Consider the following 23,493-nt stretch of genomic DNA (forward strand, 5'->3'; position numbering starts at 1 on the left):
TGCAGTACTAAATGAAATGGTAAATGCACATCATGTTCCAAGTCAAGTTGACTAAGTAAATGGATGAAGATGAATCACCAGGACCACATGGCATCCACCCAGACTTTGGGTGAAATTATATAACAGCTAACCAATGTGTATAGCCTGTTGTTCCAAATAGCTATTGTGCCATGAGCGTGACAGATTGGCAATGAGTTCTTCTCCACAAGAAGTGTTTTAAAGGAGACCCAAGGAACCACAGGCTGGTAGAATCACTGATCAGGGTAGGCACATGTACTACTTTAGAGGCAGGGCACCATTTTCCCTGTAAATTAAATTAACTACCTTCTGCATAGTGTTTTCCAGTTTGCAAAGCCCTTAAGGTTAACCATACCCTACCAACTGACTAGAGTTCTTTGAGAGGATCAATGTGCATGTAAACAATGGGAAAGCCAAGGATGCCATCTAAGTACATTTGACAACGTCCTTGACAAGGATCCCTACCAAGCACTGCCTACGAAAATTAGGTCACTATAGAACATTTTTTAAAATGGACAGGGACAAGGCTTTCAGGTAGGAAATCCTGCTCTGAGCTGAGGACCAACGCTGCCACTAGTTAACATTTCGGTGAGTCGTCTGGAAAATCTTTATAATTTATATGGTCACAAGAGTTGCTAAATACAGGTTGGTAGGTTAAGACCCAAAGTGCTTCAGGTTTTGACTTTTTTTTCCAGATTATTGTATATTTATGTGGCATATACTAATTGAACAACTCTAAACATTTGACACAATTTGAGCATCCTGTTGGCTCTCAGGTGGTTTGAATTTTACAGTATTTTGGATTTGGGGCTTTCAGACAAGTATGTTTAATTTATAGCATAATACAAAACTCCTTTTTAATATTTTCATGGTTGTACTGAGGAGCAAAGAAAACAGTCGAGTAGACTTGTTTGAGAGTACTAGCCTCTGAAACCAGACTGCCTAGATGTCGATCCTGAATCTGCCGCCATGGAACTAGGAAATCACTCTAGAGTGTATCTTGAAAGCAGAGTTTCTTTCAATAATTCGAATAATTACATTCCATATAACCATTGTTTTTTTTTTTAAACTTTAAGAGGGAAGCTAACTATTATGGAGCACCTTGTAGTCGGTATTGTCAACTGTTCCCTCGATATGTTCCTGCAATAGACCCATGATCTTAGGGTATGATCCTCATTTAATGAGTGGAGTATTAGAAAGGAAGTGATAAGACTTAAGGAAATCTTTTCTAAGTCGTACTAACATGTAGGAAGAAGTCAAATATATGCTCACTCTGTAGCAAAACCTAACTTTCTTGTCCCTGAATCTTATGTGAAATGTACTGTGGGGGTCAGGTATGATTTAAGAAGGAAGAAAAGAGGCTTATCTTTATAGACATAAACATGGACACTGGTATGAAGATAGAAACCAGTATAGCATGTTTATGGGGTTCATGGGGCATAAATACAGCTTTTAAAGCCGAAGTAAAAGGTGTATATGTGGCTAATGGTAGGAAATATGGCCAGAAGGTTAGTTAGGGCTAGACTACAAGTCTCTCCGAATTCTGTGGAAGATCAGAGCATTATCTTCAAAGCAATGGGGACAGGACGAAGGCACCTGAGCAGGGAGAGTATATAAGATGCTTCAGAAAGATTAACATGTCATCTGTGCATGATGAATTGTTGGAAGCCGCTGTCTGGGTCTGTAATTCTGTGTTTGCTAATTTGTACACCTAAGGCTCACAATAAAAATACTTCTGCCTTAGCCTGGAATCCTGGACACTACTTAGGATTTGACTGCAGTATCCTATGCAGGAGGATGGGAGGAAGGAATGAGAGAAAGCAGTGACAGAAACAGAAAAAAAAGACAAACAATTAGCATGGATTTGGTGAGCAACTGCATATAAGAAACAAGGAAGAAAAAAGAACCAAAGACGACTTTACTTTAAGTCCCAGTGACCAAGAAAAGAGTGGCAGCATTAGGAAAAGAGAACTTATCAAAGGAGAACCAGTTAGAGATAGTCATTTCAGACATTTGATTTCTGACACTTCAAATCAGGGAAAATGGTGAGAAAATCAGATATAAAACATTAGTGACTGAATGGAGGTGTGGCCTGGTAACTTAGAAGAAAAATTGATGCTGATTGTAGTGATTTTATGTCATCTCTACAGTAGCAAAACAAACAAAAGAAGACGAAACAACCTAAATATCTACAAAAGGAAGTTGGATAAAAAATACAAGTGTGTGTGTGTGTGTGTGTGTGTGTGTGTGTGTGTGTGTGTGGTGGAGCATGCCTGCATTAAGGGTGTTGCAGGCAGGAGAATCAGCAGTTCAAGGTCATTCTCCGGTACATATTAAATATGCAGTTATCCGATATTGACTCAAAAAGCAAAATACAATCCAAGAAATGGAGGAGCCATGTCACCATGCCCTACCCATGAAAGGAGCTTGAGGACATTATATTAAGAGAATGAGAGAAGAGCATTCAGTGTACAATTCTGCTTTATACGAGTTATGAAGCAGCAAAACTCAGAGGCCTCAAAGGAAAATACCATTATCCAGCGCTGGGGAGTGTCTGGGAAAATGAAGCGGCGCTGTTGAATGGGCAGAGTGCTTTCGGCATGCAAGCTGGAAAATGCTGGACATCTGCTCTTGACCAAATTGAACCTAATTAATAATGCTTACAGTGCACATAAAATTTTGTTAAGAGGGAAGATTTTAATGAAAAAGAACTGATTCCAAGAAAACATTTAAAGAGGGAGAGTGGATACAATGTGTGTGTTCTCTCTAGAGAAAATGGAAGAAGAGGCTTAAAGTGAGACCTCTGGCTGGCAACCAGCTTTCAGGTCCAGATCAGGAGAGATAGCAGTCAGTCAAGGGAATGAGGCTATCAGAGAAACAGGAGGCCGGGGACAATAGCTTTCAAACAGAAGCAATGTGCTGAGGAGGAAAAGGCTTGGCAGTGAAACTCTATCCCATGTAGAGAAATCTCAATCCTTCTCTGAGCCTAGCTTTATTAGGAAGGATTTATAATGCAAGAATGAATGTCAGTATGAAGGGACTTAGAATCTCTGAGACAACAAATATGAGGAGATTTGTCGCTGCTATTGCTGCTGCTGCTTTTGCATTTCCTTATTGACTCCGGCTTCTCTGGTACTTCTCCTTTCTATTGCTAGTGTCTGTACGGAGCAGCACAGCAATATGTCATAGAGTGTATGTCGCTGCTGTATCAGACTGCTTTGAGAAAAGGAAATGGACATATTGTTTGAAGAAGGAAAGATCTTCCTTTACAGTTATTTAATTGTTGGTCTGCTTCCTTTTGTGTGGTGTTGGGGATTAAGCCTAGTACCTCACACAGGAGATGCAAGCACTGTACCCCACTACAACCCTAAGATTCATTGTAGGTTTGCACAAGATCCCCAAGACAGCAATTTCTTTGCATAACCGAGAAGGCTTAAGGACGGCTCCAATGGGAAAACAGAACCTAGCAATCATCTCAATTGACTTTTGGACAATGAAAAACAGGACAATGCCTTTCTGGTCTCCCCAGCATCAGTCACAGATGGGGGGGGGGTTGGTGTGGGAAATCTACCTGAAAGCTTCACCTTTTAAGAGTATCAACTGTCCTAGAAGAGTTCAGGGCCTTGTGTGCTGCAGTGATTTTTAGCAGTGGTCTAGACAGCAGTTGAGCTTTTAGGCTCTGAGAGCGCCAGCTTTTCAGTCAGTTACCTGCAAGGAAGCGCAGTTGGTTCTTCACTTTCATCATGCCGTCACCAGAGCTCCCGATGCACTCATCCTCATCATCACCACAGTCTCCACTCTCAAGTCCTTCCTCATCCAGGCTTTTATCCACAACTTTACCCTTGGGCACAGACATGGTTCTCAGGAGCTGAAAGAGAATAACAGGTCTATAGAAAGTCTCCATAATTGTTTTTCTGGTAGGGTGAGAAGAATGTGTCACCATGAAGTATACATCTTCTAACAACTGTGTTCCGTGGCTAGTACATAGGAGCATGCACGAGTAGCTCTAGCTATGAGGGAGGTTAAAGCAAGAAAATGGCTTGGGTTCAGAGTTCAACACGAGTTTGGGTAACCTAGCAAGACTCCATTAAAAACCATCTTCAGATTTAACTATGTGCAAATTGCTTATATATTTTAGAGCTTCATACTTCTGGACAATTTCACAGCATTTGTCATGATTCCCTATACTGCTGTAAACCGCACCGAAGTCCGAGTATATATCACAGTTTACATTTCGATAACACTGTATCTAAGTTCCTTGACAGGCTAAGCATATGTATAGTCTATTTGGACACCAAGATCAGGAAAACGTTTCCTATGAAAGTGTACTAGAATGGCATTTACCTTCATTATGGGCAAACAACACCTTTTTCTAATGGAATAAACACAGACTTACAATTGTCACATCCCATATTTTGACCAGTTGAAAAAAACTGTAAACAGTTCTCCCTTCTGCAGTTTCAGTAAGTAAGGTGCTTTTAAATCATTCTGCTTTATCATAGCTGATATACTTATTAAGGGACATGCTTCTTTTGATCTTTGGGGCATAGTGTTTTAGTCATGTGGCTTAGTTTTATGGAATTCCTTTCATCCTAATGTCTCTCCGCTGACAGACCCATACTGGCAGTGAATGAGGGTCCGTTTTATTTTCCTCGTTATCTCTGTCTCCAGGGCTTTGTGCCATTATCCTCAATTCCTGCTCCAATTGCTGTCTCATCAGCCATTTTTGGTCCTCTAGGTCCCACCCCTCCTTGTTCTTCAGTGAGAGCTACTGATGATTTTTTCTTGATTGGCAATTAGGCAAGACTTAGAATAAACATGGAGGAAAGTCTCTGGACATGCCTGTGAAGGATGTTCTAGATTAGGTTAGTAGAGGTGGAAAGATCTACCCTACCTGTGAATGCTACCCTCCCAAGGTTGGAGTCTCAGACTGAATAAAAAGAAGTCCCATTTGTGCTTTGGGACTGTGGATAAAGTGTGGCCAGCTGCCTCATGCTCTTGCCAACTCTTAGTCTTCTCCTGAAAGCTAGAGTTTTATTGTTAGCAATAAATATGAGTAGTTATTTTCCTCATGCTGATAGCCTCTCTTTGCTCTTTTTCAAGAGAATGATGTACAAACAGAGTTCCTTGACACGCGCATTGGTGTAGAGTTGAAGCAGACTTTGTGTACTTCCCATTTCATAACCCAAACTATTATGGAATCCAAAATCACAAATGATGAAAGGGGGCTAACTTTAGTTCACATCACTAATCTCCCAAGAGTTTCCTTGGGATGCACACTGACGTATAGCTGAGCCATAACAACTTTGTGCACTGTCAGTTCTTAGCCCAAACTAATAAGAAATTGCACTTAAGGGTTGAGGTTTCATAAATTCAGTAATTTCCACAGCTTCAGCAACAGTATTCTTAGGTGACTGCCACTTCTTTTCCTGAAAACATATGTAATGATGACTATGGTGACAACTGAATTTTAGTGTCAATACTTTTATTTATACAGTGGTACCAACAGTTTCCCTAGTCAGTGCTTTGGCAAATAGCAACACAGTAAAAACAACAAATAAAGTTTTAGTATTGTTGTGAAAGTAGTTTTAATCTTGTGGCCCTCTGGAGTTCAGGGACTTTTAGAGTCCATAGATCATTCCTTGAGAATGGTGAGTCCATGCTAGAACAAACATCACTATGGTTTAACTAAAACTTCAAATCTATCCTTAACCATTATTTCATATGGGAACATTGCTTTGACATAAGCCTTTTGTGTTAATTTTCAAGAATGCATCCTTTGTGTATAACACGGACTGTTTAGATTAGAATTTTTTTACATGAGGAGATTTTGTGTTTTTTTTTTTTTTTTTTTGAGCTGGGGACCGAACCCAGGGCCTTGCGCTTCCTAGGTAAGCGCTCTACCACTGAGCTAAATCCCCAGCCCCCAGATTTTGTGTTTAAGTATATATTTGTGAACTTGCTATTTTTAAGCACATCTGACATTTGAGCTTTTTATTAATACCTTCAGTAAACATTAACTGAACACAGTATGAACTGTTGTTCATTTCTGTCTATGGAAAGGCTTCCAGAGCTTCAATCCAAGTTCAAGTGCCCTTAATAAAGGTTTCTTGGCAGATGATCATTATAATTCTCCACCTCCATCTCCTGTGAGTGTTTCTTTTATCTCTACCCCCTTAAATGTCACTTTCTATATGTAATATAAGAAATATAATATGTATATTAAGGAACTATCTGGCATACAGTAGACACTCAATAAATGTGCTACTGAATGGAAGCAAAATGAAGTGGCATGGTAGACCTTTAAAGCCACTTCTATAACCAGATAGAAAAGGAAAAAGCCTCAAAGCCAGGATTAATTGTAGAAGAACTTAGAAATGGGTAGCAAAAAACCCCCTTTAAAAAACGATTTTTATTTTATGTATACGCACGAGTGTGTATGTGTGTCATGTGTATGCTTGGTGCCTGCAGATGCCAATAGATGGTTTCTAAAATCCTAGAATTGGAGTTATAGTGATTGTGGGTCATTGTGTTGGTGTTGAGAACTAGATTTGGGTCCTCTGAAAGAGTAGCGATTGCTCTTACCAAATGAGCCATTTCTTCAGCCCAGCTGAAACTGTTTTGGCTGACCCTGGCTAAGACCAGTAGCTTATTTAAGAGGCCATTTCTGACCCTTCATAAATGTTTCCAGTATTATTGGATAGCTCTGTTAAAGTAAGGTGAGACTTGAAAACAAGGCCTTAAAATTTTCCCAAGGAGGTAGCACTGTAGGTCTTAAATTATGTTCATTTTGGAGGGAAATCCAGCATGCAAAGGAGATTATGACAGGTTTCCTAGTAATTTCACATGGACAGCCACCACGGAGTCCAGTCCTCACACACTAACAAAACAAATTCAAACCAGGAGAACTATTGTTTTGAAAGAGAATGAAGAAGAGTGTTGAAAGAAAGACAATGGGTCTGGGAAAGAATTGCCAATAAATGGATGTGGATTTAGTGCAGCTTTGATTTTAGCTCAGAAATCCAATCAGATAATTCTATTTCACAATATGGCCCTTTTGTTCTCTCACTACTTATAATGTCTTTCAGATTTAACATTTACTCTATAAAAAGAAGATTGGGAGAGACCAGTACATAAGCACAGGTAACACAACGAGCTTAGTGTTGTTGATGAACTGTTTGTCATTTGCACAAGATAGTATCCTGTCAGCTTTTAAAAATAAGCCCTTGGCTCAGAATCGTGATTAGCAATGTCAAATATTAGTAAAACACAAATCTGACTGTTTCATCCACTGTCCACACAGCCAAGCTCTAAACCTGAAGCATCTGCTACACATGGATTCACATATGCAGAATGGAAAAGACCATTCACAGCCCAGCATTTTCTATAGCTGCTACCCTTTGTTGAGCTGTTTGAGCTACTGTTACCGTTGGCTAAGCATATTGTAAATATATATACTTATGCGTTGGATTTGACATAAGGTCTTGCTATGTATCCCAGATTTGGCCTCCAATTTGGGATTCTCCTACCTCCATCTCTGGAGTGCTGAGACACCACCATATCTAAGTCTTGATTTTATTTTACAATTTTTTTAATGTGTAAAGTACCATGTTATGCTTTTCATCTATCTTTTTTCCTTTGCCTTGTAAGACAGAATCTTACTACATAGTCCAGGTTGGCCTTGATCTCATAATCTTCTTGCTTCAGTCTAGGACTCTGCCATGTATCACAGAGTTTGATTCTTAAATATCCCCCACATGTTCATATAATAAAGGTTTAGTCTCCAGAAAAATGGCCTTATTGGGAGAGGACAGAACCTTAAGGAAGGGGGTGGGGACAAGTGGAAAGAAGTTAGATCACTGGGCTCGTGCCTTTGAAGAGGACATCGGGCTCTCAGCCTGTCCCTAACCTCCTAACTGGCTTCGGTGAAGTCGATGAGGCAGCTCCAGTACAATGTACTCATTGCCACGATATTCTGCTTCTCCACAAGCCCAAAAGCAATTGACCATGGACTGGAACCTGTGAAACCATGAGAGGAAAAAACCCGCTTCATCCTTACTAGTTAACTAGCTCAGGAATTTTTGTCATAGCAACAGAAAGCTGGTTAATACAACATATAAATGGAGAAGTAAAAAGAAAGAGTAACAAGGGAGAAGCCCTTTGTGTGTAAAACTCTGTACTTTTTGTGGGTTTTTTTTTAAACTAAGGCTTTAAATTGATGACTTTTATATAGTAAATCTTGAATTTTCCAATCTTGCATACTTGGATTGTAATCCTGGTTTTCTCAGCAATTAAGCATTTTATTTTCAGATAAGCTGCTTAATCTCCCTTAAACAAAATGTGAGAAACAGTGTTTGCCTCAGAGACGTTTTATAAGGCATAAATAAGAAAACTGTAGTATTTGAACTGTGGTAAAAACATACAGCAATTCAGGAATTTATCTAAATTCCCTTAACAGTTTTTCAGCATGAAATGTTTGCATTATGGCTGTGTCTGACTTTCTACACAGAGTTATTCTCATCAAGTGTATTCATCTTACTTCACATTTTCGATCATTTCTTTTAGTAGAATTGCTAGGTTAAAGAGTAAGTCTGTAGACAACCATGGGAGTGAGAATAAAACTTCTATAAAAGTCATCTAAGTTGCTAGTTGGAAATGAGGCTCCCTGGGCTGGGGATGTAGCTCAGTGAGTTCTAGAGGGTTTGGTAGGTGTGAGATCCTAAGCTGGATTCCTAACATTTCAAAGACAAAACACATCTGCATTTCTAAATACACCTGTCTTCCAGAATCTTGATGTGAGTGAATCCCAGATGAGGTACTTTTGTTGTTTGTGTTTGAGGGGTCAGGTTTTAGAATGTTCCCAGGCTGGTATCACATTTAAGAGTTCAAAGATATCCTCCTGCCTCAGCTTCCTAAGTAACTGAGATTTAAGGTTTTTTTTTTAAAGATTTATTTATTTATTTATTATATATGAGTACATTGTAGCTGCCTTCAGACACATCAGAAGAGGGCATCAGATCTCATCACAGATGGTTGTGAGCTACCATGTGGTTGCTGGGAATTGAACTCAGGACCTCTGGAAGAGCAGTCGGTGCTCCCAACCGTTGAGCCACCTCTCCAGCCCGAGATTTAAGGTTTATATCACACTCTAATAAAAGTTTCTCAGTATCACTCTACTTCTTAGAAACTCTGTGGAGCTGGCTTTGGACTTGAATTGTGCTAGCAAGATGTACATGATTTTGCTTGTTGGAATTCTTGTTATTACTCTTCATACCAGTTTGTGAAAAGAGTAGAACACAATGACATTTTTCTTTTCCCTGAGGTATGGCCATCATGACCTTTTGCCCTCATAGCTAATAAAAATCCCCTTCTAAGGAGAATGAAAAGCCTCTTCTACAAAGGTGATTGACTTCGTTTGATTAGAAAAGCAAATATTGAAAAGTAAGCATAGAAACAGGTCCTCAGGTTCATGCAATAAAAGGAAACACAACCCTGACATAATTATGTAAGAAAATTCGAAACATGGTACAGGAAAAAAAAAGGCTTTCTAGAGTATATCGATTTCATATTCTTAAATACATATCCACAAAGGGGCAGTGCACCATGGGACAACACAATTTGGTCAACGTTCTTTTCATGCTTGGTTGACAAGAGAACAAAGATCAGAATAATATACTTCTTGTTCTTACGGGGATCAAATATGCTGCAATGAGTCCCATGGGAGAAACCCCTCTTGATCTGTCTATATGGTACAGACAATGTGCCTCTTGTTACTGTTCTGACTGTAAGGGCAAGAGTCTTAGCAGCTTTACACTGGACTGAGCACATGTTCTCTCACATAGTCACAAAGTCCTTTGGAATGCTGTCCTCCAATTTGTGTGGCAGGGAAGACTGCCATCCCCATTTTCTTCATCAGGGGAGCACTCTGAGCCTCAGAATGTATATAAGACTAAGTTATTGGGTGAATGATAAGAATCTTGGTTAAAAAAAAGTCTAAATTACTAGTTAGGTAAAGATATCTATCACTGATTCATTCAGCTTCCCCTTTTCAATTTGGTTGCCTTGATTTCTGGTAACTTCCTACTCTATGACATTTTCTTAGAGGGTAAGTGTTAACTATAACTTGATGGCAAAGACTTTTACTATTGGGTTCCCACCCAATAGTAAAGAAGGTAAAGAAAGGGCAATAAAACTAGGTGTGGTGTATGCCCTAATTCAGGCAACCCAGCAGCAGACGTAATTGGATCTCTGTGATTTAGAGGCTTGCATGGTGTACTTAGGGTGTTCCAGGATAGCCAAGGCTTCATAGTGAGACCCCTGTTTCAAAAGTAAACAAAACAAGACAGGGCAATAAAGCTACGTTCTTTTTCTTTTCTTTTCTTTTCTTTTCTTTTCTTTTCTTTTCCTTTCTTTTCTTTTTTTCGGAGCTGGGGACCGAACCCAGGGCCTTGCGCTTGCTAGGCAAGTGCTCTACCACTGAGCTAAATCCCCAACCCCAAGGCTACGTTCTTAATGATACCGAATGCCTCTGTCTTGCTTTCCATCTCCAGTGTCTTACATAACCAAACCGTCTCATCGTGAATGGGTTTGTTTTGATAAGCTTTGGCTAGCAGGTTAGGATGGAATCAATAATACCATTCCTGTTGCTACAAAGCTAAGAGTTTTCATTTACAAAATAATAAAGGACAAGCAACAAAATAGAGACGGTCAGTATGGGGTTTGGTACATAGTTTGGGTATCTAGCTGATGTCTCTTTGGCTACTCACAGACCTTCTTCTAGGCCTTTTTAGGTGGGGAACCCAGGTTACATTTTAAAGCCATTAAGCTGGGCTCACAAAACTGATTTGGAATTGTTTGGGTGCTTAGCTGCAAGGAATGGTTTGGGGGCACAGCTCTCCATGTCCACAGTAATGTAAACATACGCTTTACTGTTTGAATTTGAGTAGCATAAGCTAATGAGAAACAAATGTGGTAACTCCAACGAATCCTGGACTTTTTGGAATGCCAGTACGATTTACACATTGTGTTCACCCATAAGGCCTTGAATGTGACCCCTGCTTTGCCTGCACACTTTCTTTGAACAAATGCACCAAACCACAGCCACAAGTAATTGGAAACAATTGGAAACTCTGCACTTTTGAGATGAAGCCAGAACCTCAAATGCACAAGGTTAGAATTAATGGCTATATGTGTACTTTACACACCAAGGAGGCCATGCTGCAGAGCAGTTAAGAGTGTGAGCTTTGGAACGTAACCAGCATGGATTTAAATCTCTACCCAGCCGGTTTACTACCTGTGTGACACTGTATGAGTCACTTGCCCTTGCTGAGCTTCAACTTTCTTACCTGTAAAAATGGGGGCTAATACTATTAAGTCTATAAAAAATACAAGTACCAGCATTTACATTTCCGATTTCTGTGGATGTTTCTCTCACAGAATTTTCTTCAATTTGCAGTTATATATTTCCCTGTTGCATCTATAGTAGGCTAAAGAAGTGATGCAGTCTGCCTTGATTACCCGAGGCTAGTATGGCATTTGCCACAAAGTAAGGTGTTATTCAATTAGGTAGATGGATGAACATGGGAAAACACATACATTGTGCTTAGCGTATTTCCCGACAAGGCACTAAGTTCTCTGACATGTGAACTCTGCTGTGCAGGATAATGATAATGATCTCGAGAAAGAAGAGAAAGCAGAGGGAGAAGGGCCAGCAGCTTCCTCCACACCAACAGAGGTAAGGGCTTGTTGAATATGCCTTGTCAGAAAGGTCAAGTAAAGCGCTATGGCTGCACAACTAGGTACCAGAAAATCATCTGGGTTGGTTTTTTTCAAGTGTGAGAAAACCCACTTGAATGTCCCCAGTAAGGTAAGGAAAGGTCTGTGCACCAAGAAGTACTCAAGGATGTTTAGTTGAGGGAAAAGCAGGGGGACTGCCTGCTACAGGCTGTGCTTGAATAGGTGCCCCTTGCTGGAACTCTTCCACACCCATCTCTCAGCCTTCACATCTATTCCTCCTGCCACTTCTCACATCCATGGGTCCCACTGCCTCTCGGTAAGGAAACACGGAACTGTATGAAGACAAGGCTCTCCAGTGAATAAATATCTATATAGCAAGACAAACTGGATTGGTAAAGAAGTGCTGAGGATGGGATCTATGGAATTCAAACCATTTGAGATGACTTCTCTTGAGGAAGCCATTTACTATCTCTTGAAAATTTCCAGTCATGTTACAGATAGAGGTTGAGTTTGTGTTAACTGAAATGTTTGGGGCCAAGGGTGTTGAGATGGGTGCAAATACATGAAGAGGTATCCTAAGGATGGGACCCATGTTTAAATATAAAATCCATCTCTCTGCCATATTCACCTTACATACACAGAGCAAACAGAGTTTTTACTACTCCTGTGCAGGAAACAACGTATCATGCTGTAGTTTTGTGTTCATGGCCTCAGGTTGGCACTCAAAAGGTTTTGGAGTTTGGAGCATTTGAGTTTCAAATGACCAGATTAAGGGTTTTCAGTTGGTATCTTAAAACTGTACAGCCCTTTAGTCTTTCTTAGAGGGAAGGCATACCATGGGGGCTAAAGGCTTATACTCTGGAGTCAGAAAACTTGGCTCCAAATATGGACACCATCCCCTACCAGCCTTAGGACTGTAAACAAATTATTTGACTTCTCTAAGCTTTTTGTTTCTTATCTCTGAGATAGGCATGCTAATGCCTCTACTTGCACCTCATGCTGTGTAACTATGCAGACTGAATAAAGCACTGAGCTTAGTATGTGACACACAGTTCACACACTAAAACATTAGTTATATATTAAATACTCCATATTTATAAAGAACAGAATGAATTCTTAATTGTTTTAGGTATAAGCTACGATTCAGTTATAGCCTAAGTACAGCTAACTATGGGGAACAAGAATCCCTTACTCTTACTATTCTCTGATTACTAGTAGCATTATTTTAATAATTAAAACCACTTCTTTATCTGTCTTCTCAGTCGATCCTCTCCAGAACCCTAAGAGGCATCAGCAGAGGCATCATTAGCTTTATTTTACAAAAGTAGTATGTTGGAGATATTAGGAGAGATATTAGGCAACGTGTCTGTTTTTAGCCTAAATGCTTGTAAAAAGGCTGGACATCGTGGCGCTTACCCGTAATCCCAGTATTCAGGAGGTTGAGTCAGAAGAATTACAAGTTTGAGGCCAGCCTGGTATAGATAGTGAGATTCTGTCTCTGAAAACAAAATAAAAACTTTATGAAAGGGTATTTACTGTAAGACTTAGCTAGGGTCTGGAATAGTGCCAAAAAGAGGGACTTAATACTGTAGCCTTAACTTATAATAAACACAAGATCTGGACAATAATAGAAAGGAATGGATAAACGAATGGGTTAACAGCTGGAATAAGAACTGTATGCACTGAACTTTATGTTTTTCAGCCCCTATCTCTTCCTGCTATGACTGCCCTGATATACTAGCAGCTCATTCCCAGAAAGGACTTGGATGCAAAGGCTAAACAGTTAGACCAGATACATAGATAGGATGAGTGACTAACGGCCACCATTCACTTTATTGGGTGACACTAAGAGGCAGATGCCATACTTATCTCCAGATCCTGGATCTGTTATCTCTGGCAAAGTGAAGTAAAGTCCAAGAGGAGACGAAACACCTGATATTCTTAAATAACCGAGACAGCTAACATAAGAGGACACAGTAGCCTAAATGGCTCCATGAGGCTCCCGTAGCCAACCAAGGAGCCTCTTCCAATCAGTAGCCAAACACTTTTCTTAAATATTTTCTTTTTTTTTTCTTTTTTTTTCGGAGCTGGGGACCAAACCCAGGGCCTTGAGCTTCCTAGGCAAGCGCTCTACCACTGAGCTAAATCCCCAACCCCTAACACTTTTCTGTTAGGTTAGTCTGCCAGTCTGTTAATGATGGGTGGCATAACTCCCTCAAGGGTCTTCAGCTTTACTTGAATAAGCCTCTGTTTTAGAAACTAAAGGCACCATAGAGTTGCAATTATAAGAAAAGCTGCACCAATCTGCTCATCCCAGAGCAAGCCTAGGAACATAACAGAAAGGCAGGCCAGCAAGTCAAGCTTTCCTCTCGGGGGCACTGACCCAGAACATCTCTTTCAGTAAAGATTACAAGCATGCTTGTCCCAGTATCAGTTTTAAACTACCGCGAAATGCTATAAGGATGAAATATCATTTTATTTTTTTTTCTGGAAGGAAAACCAGCTTCAAAGACTTCTGTGAACCTCCATGCCACTGCTTGATTTTTAAAGGAATTGTCCCAGCGAGATGAGGGCCATCGACAGGAGGCAAAGGGTCCTGGGATGAGAGTGTACCAAGATATTACATATTTCCCCAGGGAACTGAGGGTACACAGACATGATCTTAGCATTTCCTACTGTCTGAGGGCATAAATGCGATCCAGTCCAAATAGACATCTTGTGGTTATACTTTTGGGAAATGAGAATTCTTGCCTCCAAAAATAGCCTCTATGTATGAACCACAGCAGCCATGTCATCAGGCATTGGGTTTGAAGAGACAACCTCAGTGACTGAGAAGGATGGGGCTTCACTACTCTTCCTGTGGGCCTTTGGTCCACAGAGAGTTAACAAGATGTCTCTTGTTTCCCCATCAAAGATTCTTCCTTCTTTGGAAGAGGAAGTAAAAAATCAGGCTTTATAGATAGATGGGCTTTTTTTTTTTAAGTAAAAACTAGTTTTTCTCCTTGGCATGCCATCTGAAAAATATAAATTTTAAAATATTTCTGATAATTAAGGTAGCATGATAGCATTTTGACGGAAAATAAATGACTCGGGGTATCTGGGACAAGTAAATGAGCTGCTCCTTTCTAACTTTGACCCTATGGAGTCCTGGGACGAGGTTCTCACGTGAAGCAGGAACAGGAACACGCATTACAAAATTCATACTTCATTATACATATCTACAGGCTGAAGGAGAAGGAACCAAGGACTAGTGTTCTTTCCGTCTTTCAAGCTTCCTTAAGTAAAAGCTAACTTCGAGAGTTGATAATTATTTTAAATAGAAAAGACAGCACTTTGCTTGGTAAACATAGCATTAAAGATAATGAAGAGGGGGCCTCTTCAGAATTCACCACCACGGTTTTATAGGACTTTGGTCCAAGAAGAACACTTAAGCAGTGGACTCTTCCGTGTGCCCCTGGCAAGCTTAGTCAGGTTCAGCATCTACCAAATGATTGACTACTGCCTTATGGCATCGTTCTTTTCTTTCTGCATTTTAACGGGTTTGAATGGCAAGGTCAACCAGGGGATGAAGGAATTTGAAATGGAACTTCTGGCATTTTTCAATAGAGAAGGAATTTCAACTCTGCTTTTGGTGACTACTGTGGACAACCCCCCCCCCCCACCTTTCAGAACTAGCAGCTGAATTTAGGGTTCTCTGCATGGACTCTACCACTGAGCTATACCAATAGCCCTTGCTTAGAACACTTTAAAGGATATTATGAGCAGTACACTTCAAAGAAAGCCTAACCAGCAAGACACTGACTGAATCATTATCTTGTTGGAATCCTCTACTAAACAGTCTTTTAGCAAAATCCAGTCACTTTGCTTCTATTATGTTGGTATTGGCAGACATTATACCAATTTTAGTCTAGTAAATTCCATATATACTTACACAGGATTTTAGAGCAGTAATACTTTCTGCCTGGTTGACTCTAAGCCTAAGAAATATTTTTGACTTAACATTTGCCTAAACTAACCTTTACAAAAATACGTTATTTATCATTTGCCTAAACCAACCTTAACATTTGACTTTCAGTCCCTAAGCTAAGAACTGGTTCATTTGGGAGCTTTTGACTTTTGATTAATTTTACTTCTCTGAAGTATGAGTAGGATTGCGGGTTGACTACAAATATAATCATTTCCTTTTGAGACAGTAACTCTTTTATCATTTCTTATTATTTAATTTGAAACCACACCAACCATTTCTCCTGCCTGATCTGCTTATGAATCCATTCTAGAGATAGGCCCTTTGATTTCCCCAAAAAGCTTATTAGAATTTAAATGCAAGCTCTGGGAAGAGAACTATGTAGCTAAGTCCACCCAATGTATACTAGGTATTGGGGAGAGCTAGATCTTATGCTATTTGGCTAGGTACATGTTGGTGAAGTTGGTAGTAAATTCATTGCTTCCTTGGGACTCTCTGATGGCTATGGGGTACACACACATTTTGCTTGTTTCTGAGACTTAAGTACTTGGCTGGTTATCCTATCTGGTATCTTTCCCCATCTCCCACAATGATTTGGGGATGATGGTGGTGCTAGAATGGCAGGAATAAGAGAATGCAAGTGTGGGAGGAGAAAAGGAAAACATACATAACAAATTACAGTCAACATACATCTATGGCTCCACCTTTCTTTGTTTCCATTCACTGAGCTCAATATGGAAGAATGTCTTGACCAGTTCTGACATGGGTTTCTCCACCATCCTCTGAGATTCCTGGCAGTCATACTCTTTGAAGACATAAATTGAGTGCCCTAGTTAGGTGCAACAGGGCGAAAACCAGTATACTCACATCTCAGAGGATGACATTTAGTGTAGACGAAAGGATTTATTAGATGTTTTTGAACACACAGAAGTGCTCAGTATTAGATGCAACACCTTCCTAAGGGGATAAACAAGGAGTGTTGACTTAGAAAGGATTTGGGTGATTATGCAGTCCAGGTCCAATGACCTGATTTTACAGATGAGGGCAGCAAGTCATTATGGGCAACAGATAGAGCATGTTCCAACCACACAACTGGCTTTTTAGACTTAAATTCTATGAGGAATGCTAGATGTCTGCTGTATCCTTGGAGATCGTATAGGAAATTCAATCCATGTTGGTGAAAAAGAGGCAAAGGGACTTGAGAGCTACAAAAATGAGTTTAAATATGCTACGATGGAAGGAGGTTCTCCTTTGGAATTTTTTTTTTTTTGCCAAACATGACAACATCACCAGGAAAGGGGATGACAAGGTGCCTGGGCATAGGTGGGCAAAGGCACCAGAATGTATAGTCTGCCATTAAGAAATAAATGGTTCCCCAGAAGGTTCTGCCTAGTATGTGTGGAAATGTAGTGGACTAAAACTGTTAAATGCAAATTGATTTTGATAACTACTGAGTCTAAATTCAGAGGTGATCTGGGACATGGAGAAGGGAAATCGAGTGTGTGTGTGATGGTCTGTAATTATATACAGGTATAAAATTCCCAAGAACAAAGACAAAAACATATAAAAAAGAAATTATTTTTTGTGTTTGGTCTTTCCTAAGAAGACACACAAATCTAACACACTGTACAAGAGGACTTGTGATTCTTTTTTTTTTTTTTTTTTTTGGTTCTTTTTTTCGGAGCTGGGGACCGAACCCAGGGCCTTGTGCTTCCTAGGTAAGCGCTCTACCACTGAGCTAAATCCCCAGCCCCGTAGGACTTGTGATTCTTAAGTCATTATTCTTATATCCTTCCAAAGTCTTCATTTTTATCCATTCCTAATGAGCTGGCTAAGTCAATCTGCCAAAATATCTAGTCATTTCCTTTTCTCCCTCCTATTCTTTTCAAACACTTCAGCGAGTCTTAATTATAATGAATCCTTGCATGTGTATTTAATTGAATACAATGATACTTTATTTCATACTTTCCTTACTCTATTTAAAGACTTACTTTAAAATCTCAGATGGCTGCGATTTAATGTTTTTGTTTCTGAAAAGAAGCAGCAATATACATACTGTAAGCATTGGTAAAATTGTCTGCAGCGTCTCCACAAGTTCAAAGTACATTCTAAGATAATCATCTGAAGTGACCGAAAAGAGACAGGCATACCTTCCCCAACACCAGGGAGAGAATGGTCAGAAATTCAGAGGCATAAATATTCATGGCTACACAGATCCCTTGATTAGTGGCAACCACTAAATTTTTTAACGAGTAATGTCAAACTTGGGGGCCACAAGAGTTTAGAGAAGACAAATGTTACTAATCACATCCTTCACTATCCTGATACATGTCCCTGCCTCACCCTACCCCAGCCTAACATCTGTTTCTTTTTCCTAAGCATACAAGCCAGGAATAAAATTTCCTTTCCATTAATTCAACTGGGAAAACTGTTTCTTCGCATGAAGCATTAGGCATTAGCATTTTTATATGGGTCAAACCTGTATATTTAGAAACATTACTTTACTTTTAGAGAACCACACCTAAACACTGTATGGCTCTGTGAAATTTCCCTTTCCAACTCTATGGGAAAGACTTATACATGCCCATTATTCCTCCTGTCTGTTTCACTACATCCCTGTAATTCATAGTGCATTCTTACAACTTTGGCTAGCTGACTGGGAAATGACAAAGAAACAATACTTACAACTGGAATGGTTAGTCTTCTCTCTAGGACTTGGTTTTTCCCAGTGGTACCTTGCATATTCATCTGTCAATGCACTGTGTAACTGTGGTACAACATTCATTCATGAACCAGACCCTCTACTCTGCCAAAGCCTATTTTAAATTCAGTCAAGATCTTGTTCATGGTTAAAGTTTCCAAATACTAGGTTCTGCATTTACTCACTGTGACTCTACCAGCTGACTTACATAACCTATCACAAAGAAATTAATTTGTTGTGTTATGTGGGAACACAACAGACAGCAGTAAATGCTAAATTTCTTTGTTGATAGTGATTAATCTTGAAGCTTTAGATACAGCTCTTCTCTGATAAACTGTGCCCTTAGCACATGGCTTTGTGGAGAAGAGTGGTTCACTGAAGAGATGGGAGGAAATACAGAGGAAGAGATGTCTTGGCGTGGGTGAAATATCTCTGGATGTCCATGTTTACATTGACAGATGTCTACTGCTTTTCAACATTAATTCACATTCCATAAGTGATAAGTAAAAAACTTTCATATTTAAAAAGAAATAAAACATTAAAACATCAACTCCAATTAAGCAAGATATAAAATAAACCTGACTACAGATGAGGACTACTTTAAGGGCCAGAACCTGTGGAAATATGGCTTTGGTCGGTGTGGCTGTTCTACTTAGTTTGTGTCACCAAAGAATTTAGTAAAATGTTCTAAGAGATATTACAAAAAATATTTTTAACTATCGGGAACAAGGTCAAGTATAAAGAATGAAAGAAAATGAACCTGAGTTTGTAAATAAAACAACAGAGGGAATTATGAGAGTTATGTGGAAGACAGAGGGACACATGGAACATGGTGTCATGGAGAAAGCCATTGTATAAGAATTTCAGTTTTCTCATCCATAAAAATAACAATAAAAAGAGGCTGCTTTGATCTGACGAAAGTATCAGGTTGCACGTAAGACCCAATGTAATAAACTCACTAAGTATTTGGGAAATTACAAGTACAATAATTCTACAAGTATCAGTTAATTTTAAAATTGTTTTCTTCCTTACGCATGATTTAACTGAAAGGTCTGGAGAGATGGCTCTGCAGTTAATAGTACTTGATGCTCTTTCAGAGGACCAAAGTTCAGTTCTCCAGCACCCATGGAAAATGGCTCTCAACCACCTGAGCTAGAGCTCAGGGAATCGGACACTCTCTTCAACCTCTTTGGGCACCCATGTATACACATGATATAAAAACACAAATAAAATAAAATTAACTAAGAGTAACAACTTGACATTTGATTATCTCATATTAAATAATAGAACACTTAGAAGACTGATGAAAAAACATGACTCAAATAACAATAGTCACCAACGATACCTAACAGGCAGAAGAACATCTTCCAGGCTATAAAATCAGTATCAACAATTTACAAGTACTTAGAATCATAATGGTTTGCTCTCAGGTAATAATGAAATGACACAGAAAAAAAATCAGTAATGTAAGACAATTTGAGAAATTCATAAGCACTTGAAAGTTGTCATTACTGTTTAAAACGAGCAAAAGGAGAAAAACAAGGGTAATTAGAAAATATTTGGAGAGAATGAGATTATAAGTATAATATGCTATTACTTGTGGGATACAGCAAAAGCGATGTTGAGAGAAAAAATTAGCTATTAACAAAAGAGGGGAAAGATTTAAGATAAATAGCCCACCCTTCTACCTTAAGAAGCTAAACAAGAAGAGACAAATAATCCAAAGCTAGGTGAAGAGAAGAAAGAACACAGATTCAGTTGTATACAGTTTATGTTTAGTAATTATGACGCCCTAGGCTGAATCTCTAGCAGAAGGATTAATGTTAACAACATTAAAGACAAACAAAACAAAGCAAAGGAATAAATAAGCATAATCAGAAAATTGCACATTGCTACTGACTTTCACAGAATTCTGGAAGGCACTGAGATTGGAGCATGAACATTGTACACAGAGAGATTGAAAAGCTTATATAAATTACACAATTCCCTACTAATAAAACTACAGGCATTGACTCAAGGTGGGAAAAAAAGGAAATATCTGAATATTAGTGGAAAGTAAAAAAATTGATTGTGTAACTGAAAAATCTTCCTGCAAAGGGAAACTCAGGAACAGCTATTACCCGTCAAAATTACATCAATTGTTGAACAATACCATATTTATTTCTATAAAAATGATAGACGAAAGAACAATTCCTGTCTTTTTCTACGGAGCCAACATACTAAAACCAAACATTATAAAAAACACAGATCAGTCTTTTGGGAATACAGGGACAAAAATCTTCTAAAAAATTTAGATTTATTAATTTTATGTGTATACATGTTTTGCCTGTATACATGCATAGCCATGTGTGTGCCTGGTGACAGGCAGGGAGGTCAAAGGAGAACATCAGATCCCCTGGAACTGAGAGTTGTGGAGTTGGAAACTACCATGTGGGTGCTAGGAATCGAACCTAGATCTCTGGAAGAGAAGCAAGTCCACATAATTACTGAGCTACCACTTCAGCTCCAAAAGTATGAGTGTTTTAATGAAGATCAAATTTGCTCTTTTTTTTTTTTTTTTTTTTTTTTGCTATTGTTAGTTTTTGTAAGCTCTCTGTAACGGCCACTGCTTACCTATCCTAAAATAATTACACTCTACATATGTCAGTGTTGGCATTAAGAAACCAGGAGTCCTGGCTCAGCGGTTAAGAGCACTGACTGCTCTTCCAGAGGTCCTGAGTTCAATTCCCAGCAATCACATGGTGGCTCACAACCATCTGTAATGAGATCTGATGCCTTCTTCTGGTGTGCATGAAGACAGTGACAGTGTACTCACATAAATTAAATAAATAAATAAATAAATAAATAAATAAATAAATAAATAAAACCAGTAATGCTGTTTACTGGGTTAATGGCTTCTTCCAAGCGAACTAATCAGAACCAGGACAGTGCAATGTAACTATTCCATAACCCAAGAACCTCCGAAGAGAACTATGAAACAAGACACTAGTTTGGTTTGGGTCTTTCACCCTAACTGCTTTATGGCTAATGGATTTGAAGCTAGTAAATGCTATGTGGCCTTAACTACATGCACAGCTCTATATTTATCAGCCACGAGATAATATGACTTCAGAGACTTCCTTCATCTCAGGCACCATGCATTTTATTTCCATTACACTCTAGACAACCTTTCCTATCAAGCCAGCTATTTTCTGGTTTTCATTTAGCTCCACAGTGTTTATATCATTTACAAATAGGATATATCATGCATAGTAAAGCCAGATAATTCCTAATAAAAATTCCCTTCAGAATCGGCTGTAGTACCGATGCAAATCAAAACTACCAAGTCATTTCAGTGGATACATGTGGCTTAATTGTTATATGTTTGCACATAAAACAAAATGTTAGACTACAGTTTACTGTACATGCTTACATGCTGTGAGTCTGATTTATTTCAGGTTTTAAATTTCACACTCAGCTTACGAATTGTATTACCTCTGAGGAATCATATTCTGGCATTCAAATAAAACCCCCGTTATTTGCTGGTCCAATAAACTATAAACAAATTTGACCTAGAGTCACAAATACATTCAGCTCCTGCCTATCAAATTCTAATGCAGTATCACAGTATGCTAGAATGAGTCCCAGATAAGCAGTCATGTATTTTCAGCTCTGTCAGCTTTTGCATCTTGGTAGGACTTTTTTTTAACCTCTCTGGGCCTTTGTTTTCCCTAATGCCCAAAAAGGAAGCTGGGTCGCATAAACCCTAAGTTTTTTTTTTTTTTTCAGTCCTGACAGTATATTGTTGAGAGTCCTCCAAAGAGAAAGGAGGAAATAATTTTGGAATGATTTTGTTTGTTTGTGAGAGTGTTTCTTTGTGTTGGCCTGGCTGTCCTAGAACTTACTCTGTAGATCAGGCTGGCCTTAGTCTCATCTGGGCATCTGTGCCTCCCCAGTGTTGGGATTAGAGTTGTGTGATATCACTACAAGGCTGGATAAGTATTTTCCCCCCATTGGAATACAGAATTATTGGAGGCTTTATTTGGGGGAGAGACAATGTCAGGAAATCAGATTCTAATTTTAGGTTTGACACAGTAAGGCATAACTGCTAATCAAATGTTACTGAAATGCTTACAAGTTGCAGGTCTGGAAAAGCCATTGGAAGGCCTTAGAAAAACAATGGAGAATGTCAGCTGTTTCTCACCTGCTCATGGAGGAAATTCTTGGCTTTTAACCATGTCATTGTCCTCAACTACAGCATACATAAACCTACAAGCAACCTTCCGTTTTGAATTACATATGATAACATCCAACCCAAGTTTTCCTTTTTTGACCTGAATTTTCTCTATCCACATGTTTCTGCACAACATAAAAGTTCTTCCCTGGAAATGCTTGATCTCTGTATTAGAAGGACTAGAGATGGCTTAAAGAAGCCATACAGCTCTTGGATCACATACATATGTGTAACTACAGAATTTAATGGCCTACATTGTCAAAATGCCAGGCTGACCTTGCAAGCAGGCAGAAGAGTTTGGCCGTTGGCAAGCATAGATCTGAGAGATGGTAGGTGGCCGGATGCCCTAAACCTTAGGCATTTGTAAGGATTAACATTCTATCTTTAGAGACACATTTTTTTGCATAAGTGCCAATTAGTGCAGGTATTTCTTTGAAATAAAATGTCTGGTAGAGGGGTAAGACCTTAAATCACCAGAAGTTTATACAGTAACATTTTGTAAAACGTACTCATTAATACATTGTACAAGTTGCATAGTGCATTGGAAACATAGATCCATGGACATACAAGTTGAGAAAATGTTAGATACTACGTGCCTTCTTACAAAGGCATAATGTACGTTATGGTAAGATTCTCTATAAATGAATTATATGTGGCTTAGAGTACTGTTTTTGTTATTTCAGAATATGGAACACACTTAGAAGTTATTTGTGCTACATTGTACGTAGTGCAAAATTCATTATCTTTTAAAAATCTGTTACACTTAAATTTATTTGTTTGGGAGGGCATGTGCTATGGTACATGGTAATAAAGTTCAGAGGACAACTTTTAGAAGTCAGTTCTATACTTCCGCCATGTGGG

The 23,493-nt window shown here is 39.0% G+C and overlaps 1 protein-coding gene across 2 annotated transcripts in view; it reads right to left on the minus strand.

Moving 5' to 3' along the window:
- The window catches only part of Gpc3 (glypican 3), a 369,321-nt gene that overhangs the window by 44,759 nt on the left and 301,069 nt on the right, over nucleotides 1-23,493 (minus strand). For both annotated transcript variants that reach the window (XM_087599167.1, NM_012774.2), the window contains 1 exon segment: nucleotides 3,727-3,886. In XM_087599167.1, the coding sequence (XP_087455293.1) occupies nucleotides 3,727-3,886 (160 nt within the window).

This window comes from Rattus norvegicus, chromosome X (assembly GCF_021556685.1).
Source record: "Rattus norvegicus strain SHRSP/BbbUtx chromosome X, alternate assembly SHRSP_T2T, whole genome shotgun sequence".
NCBI lineage: Eukaryota > Metazoa > Chordata > Mammalia > Rodentia > Muridae > Rattus > Rattus norvegicus.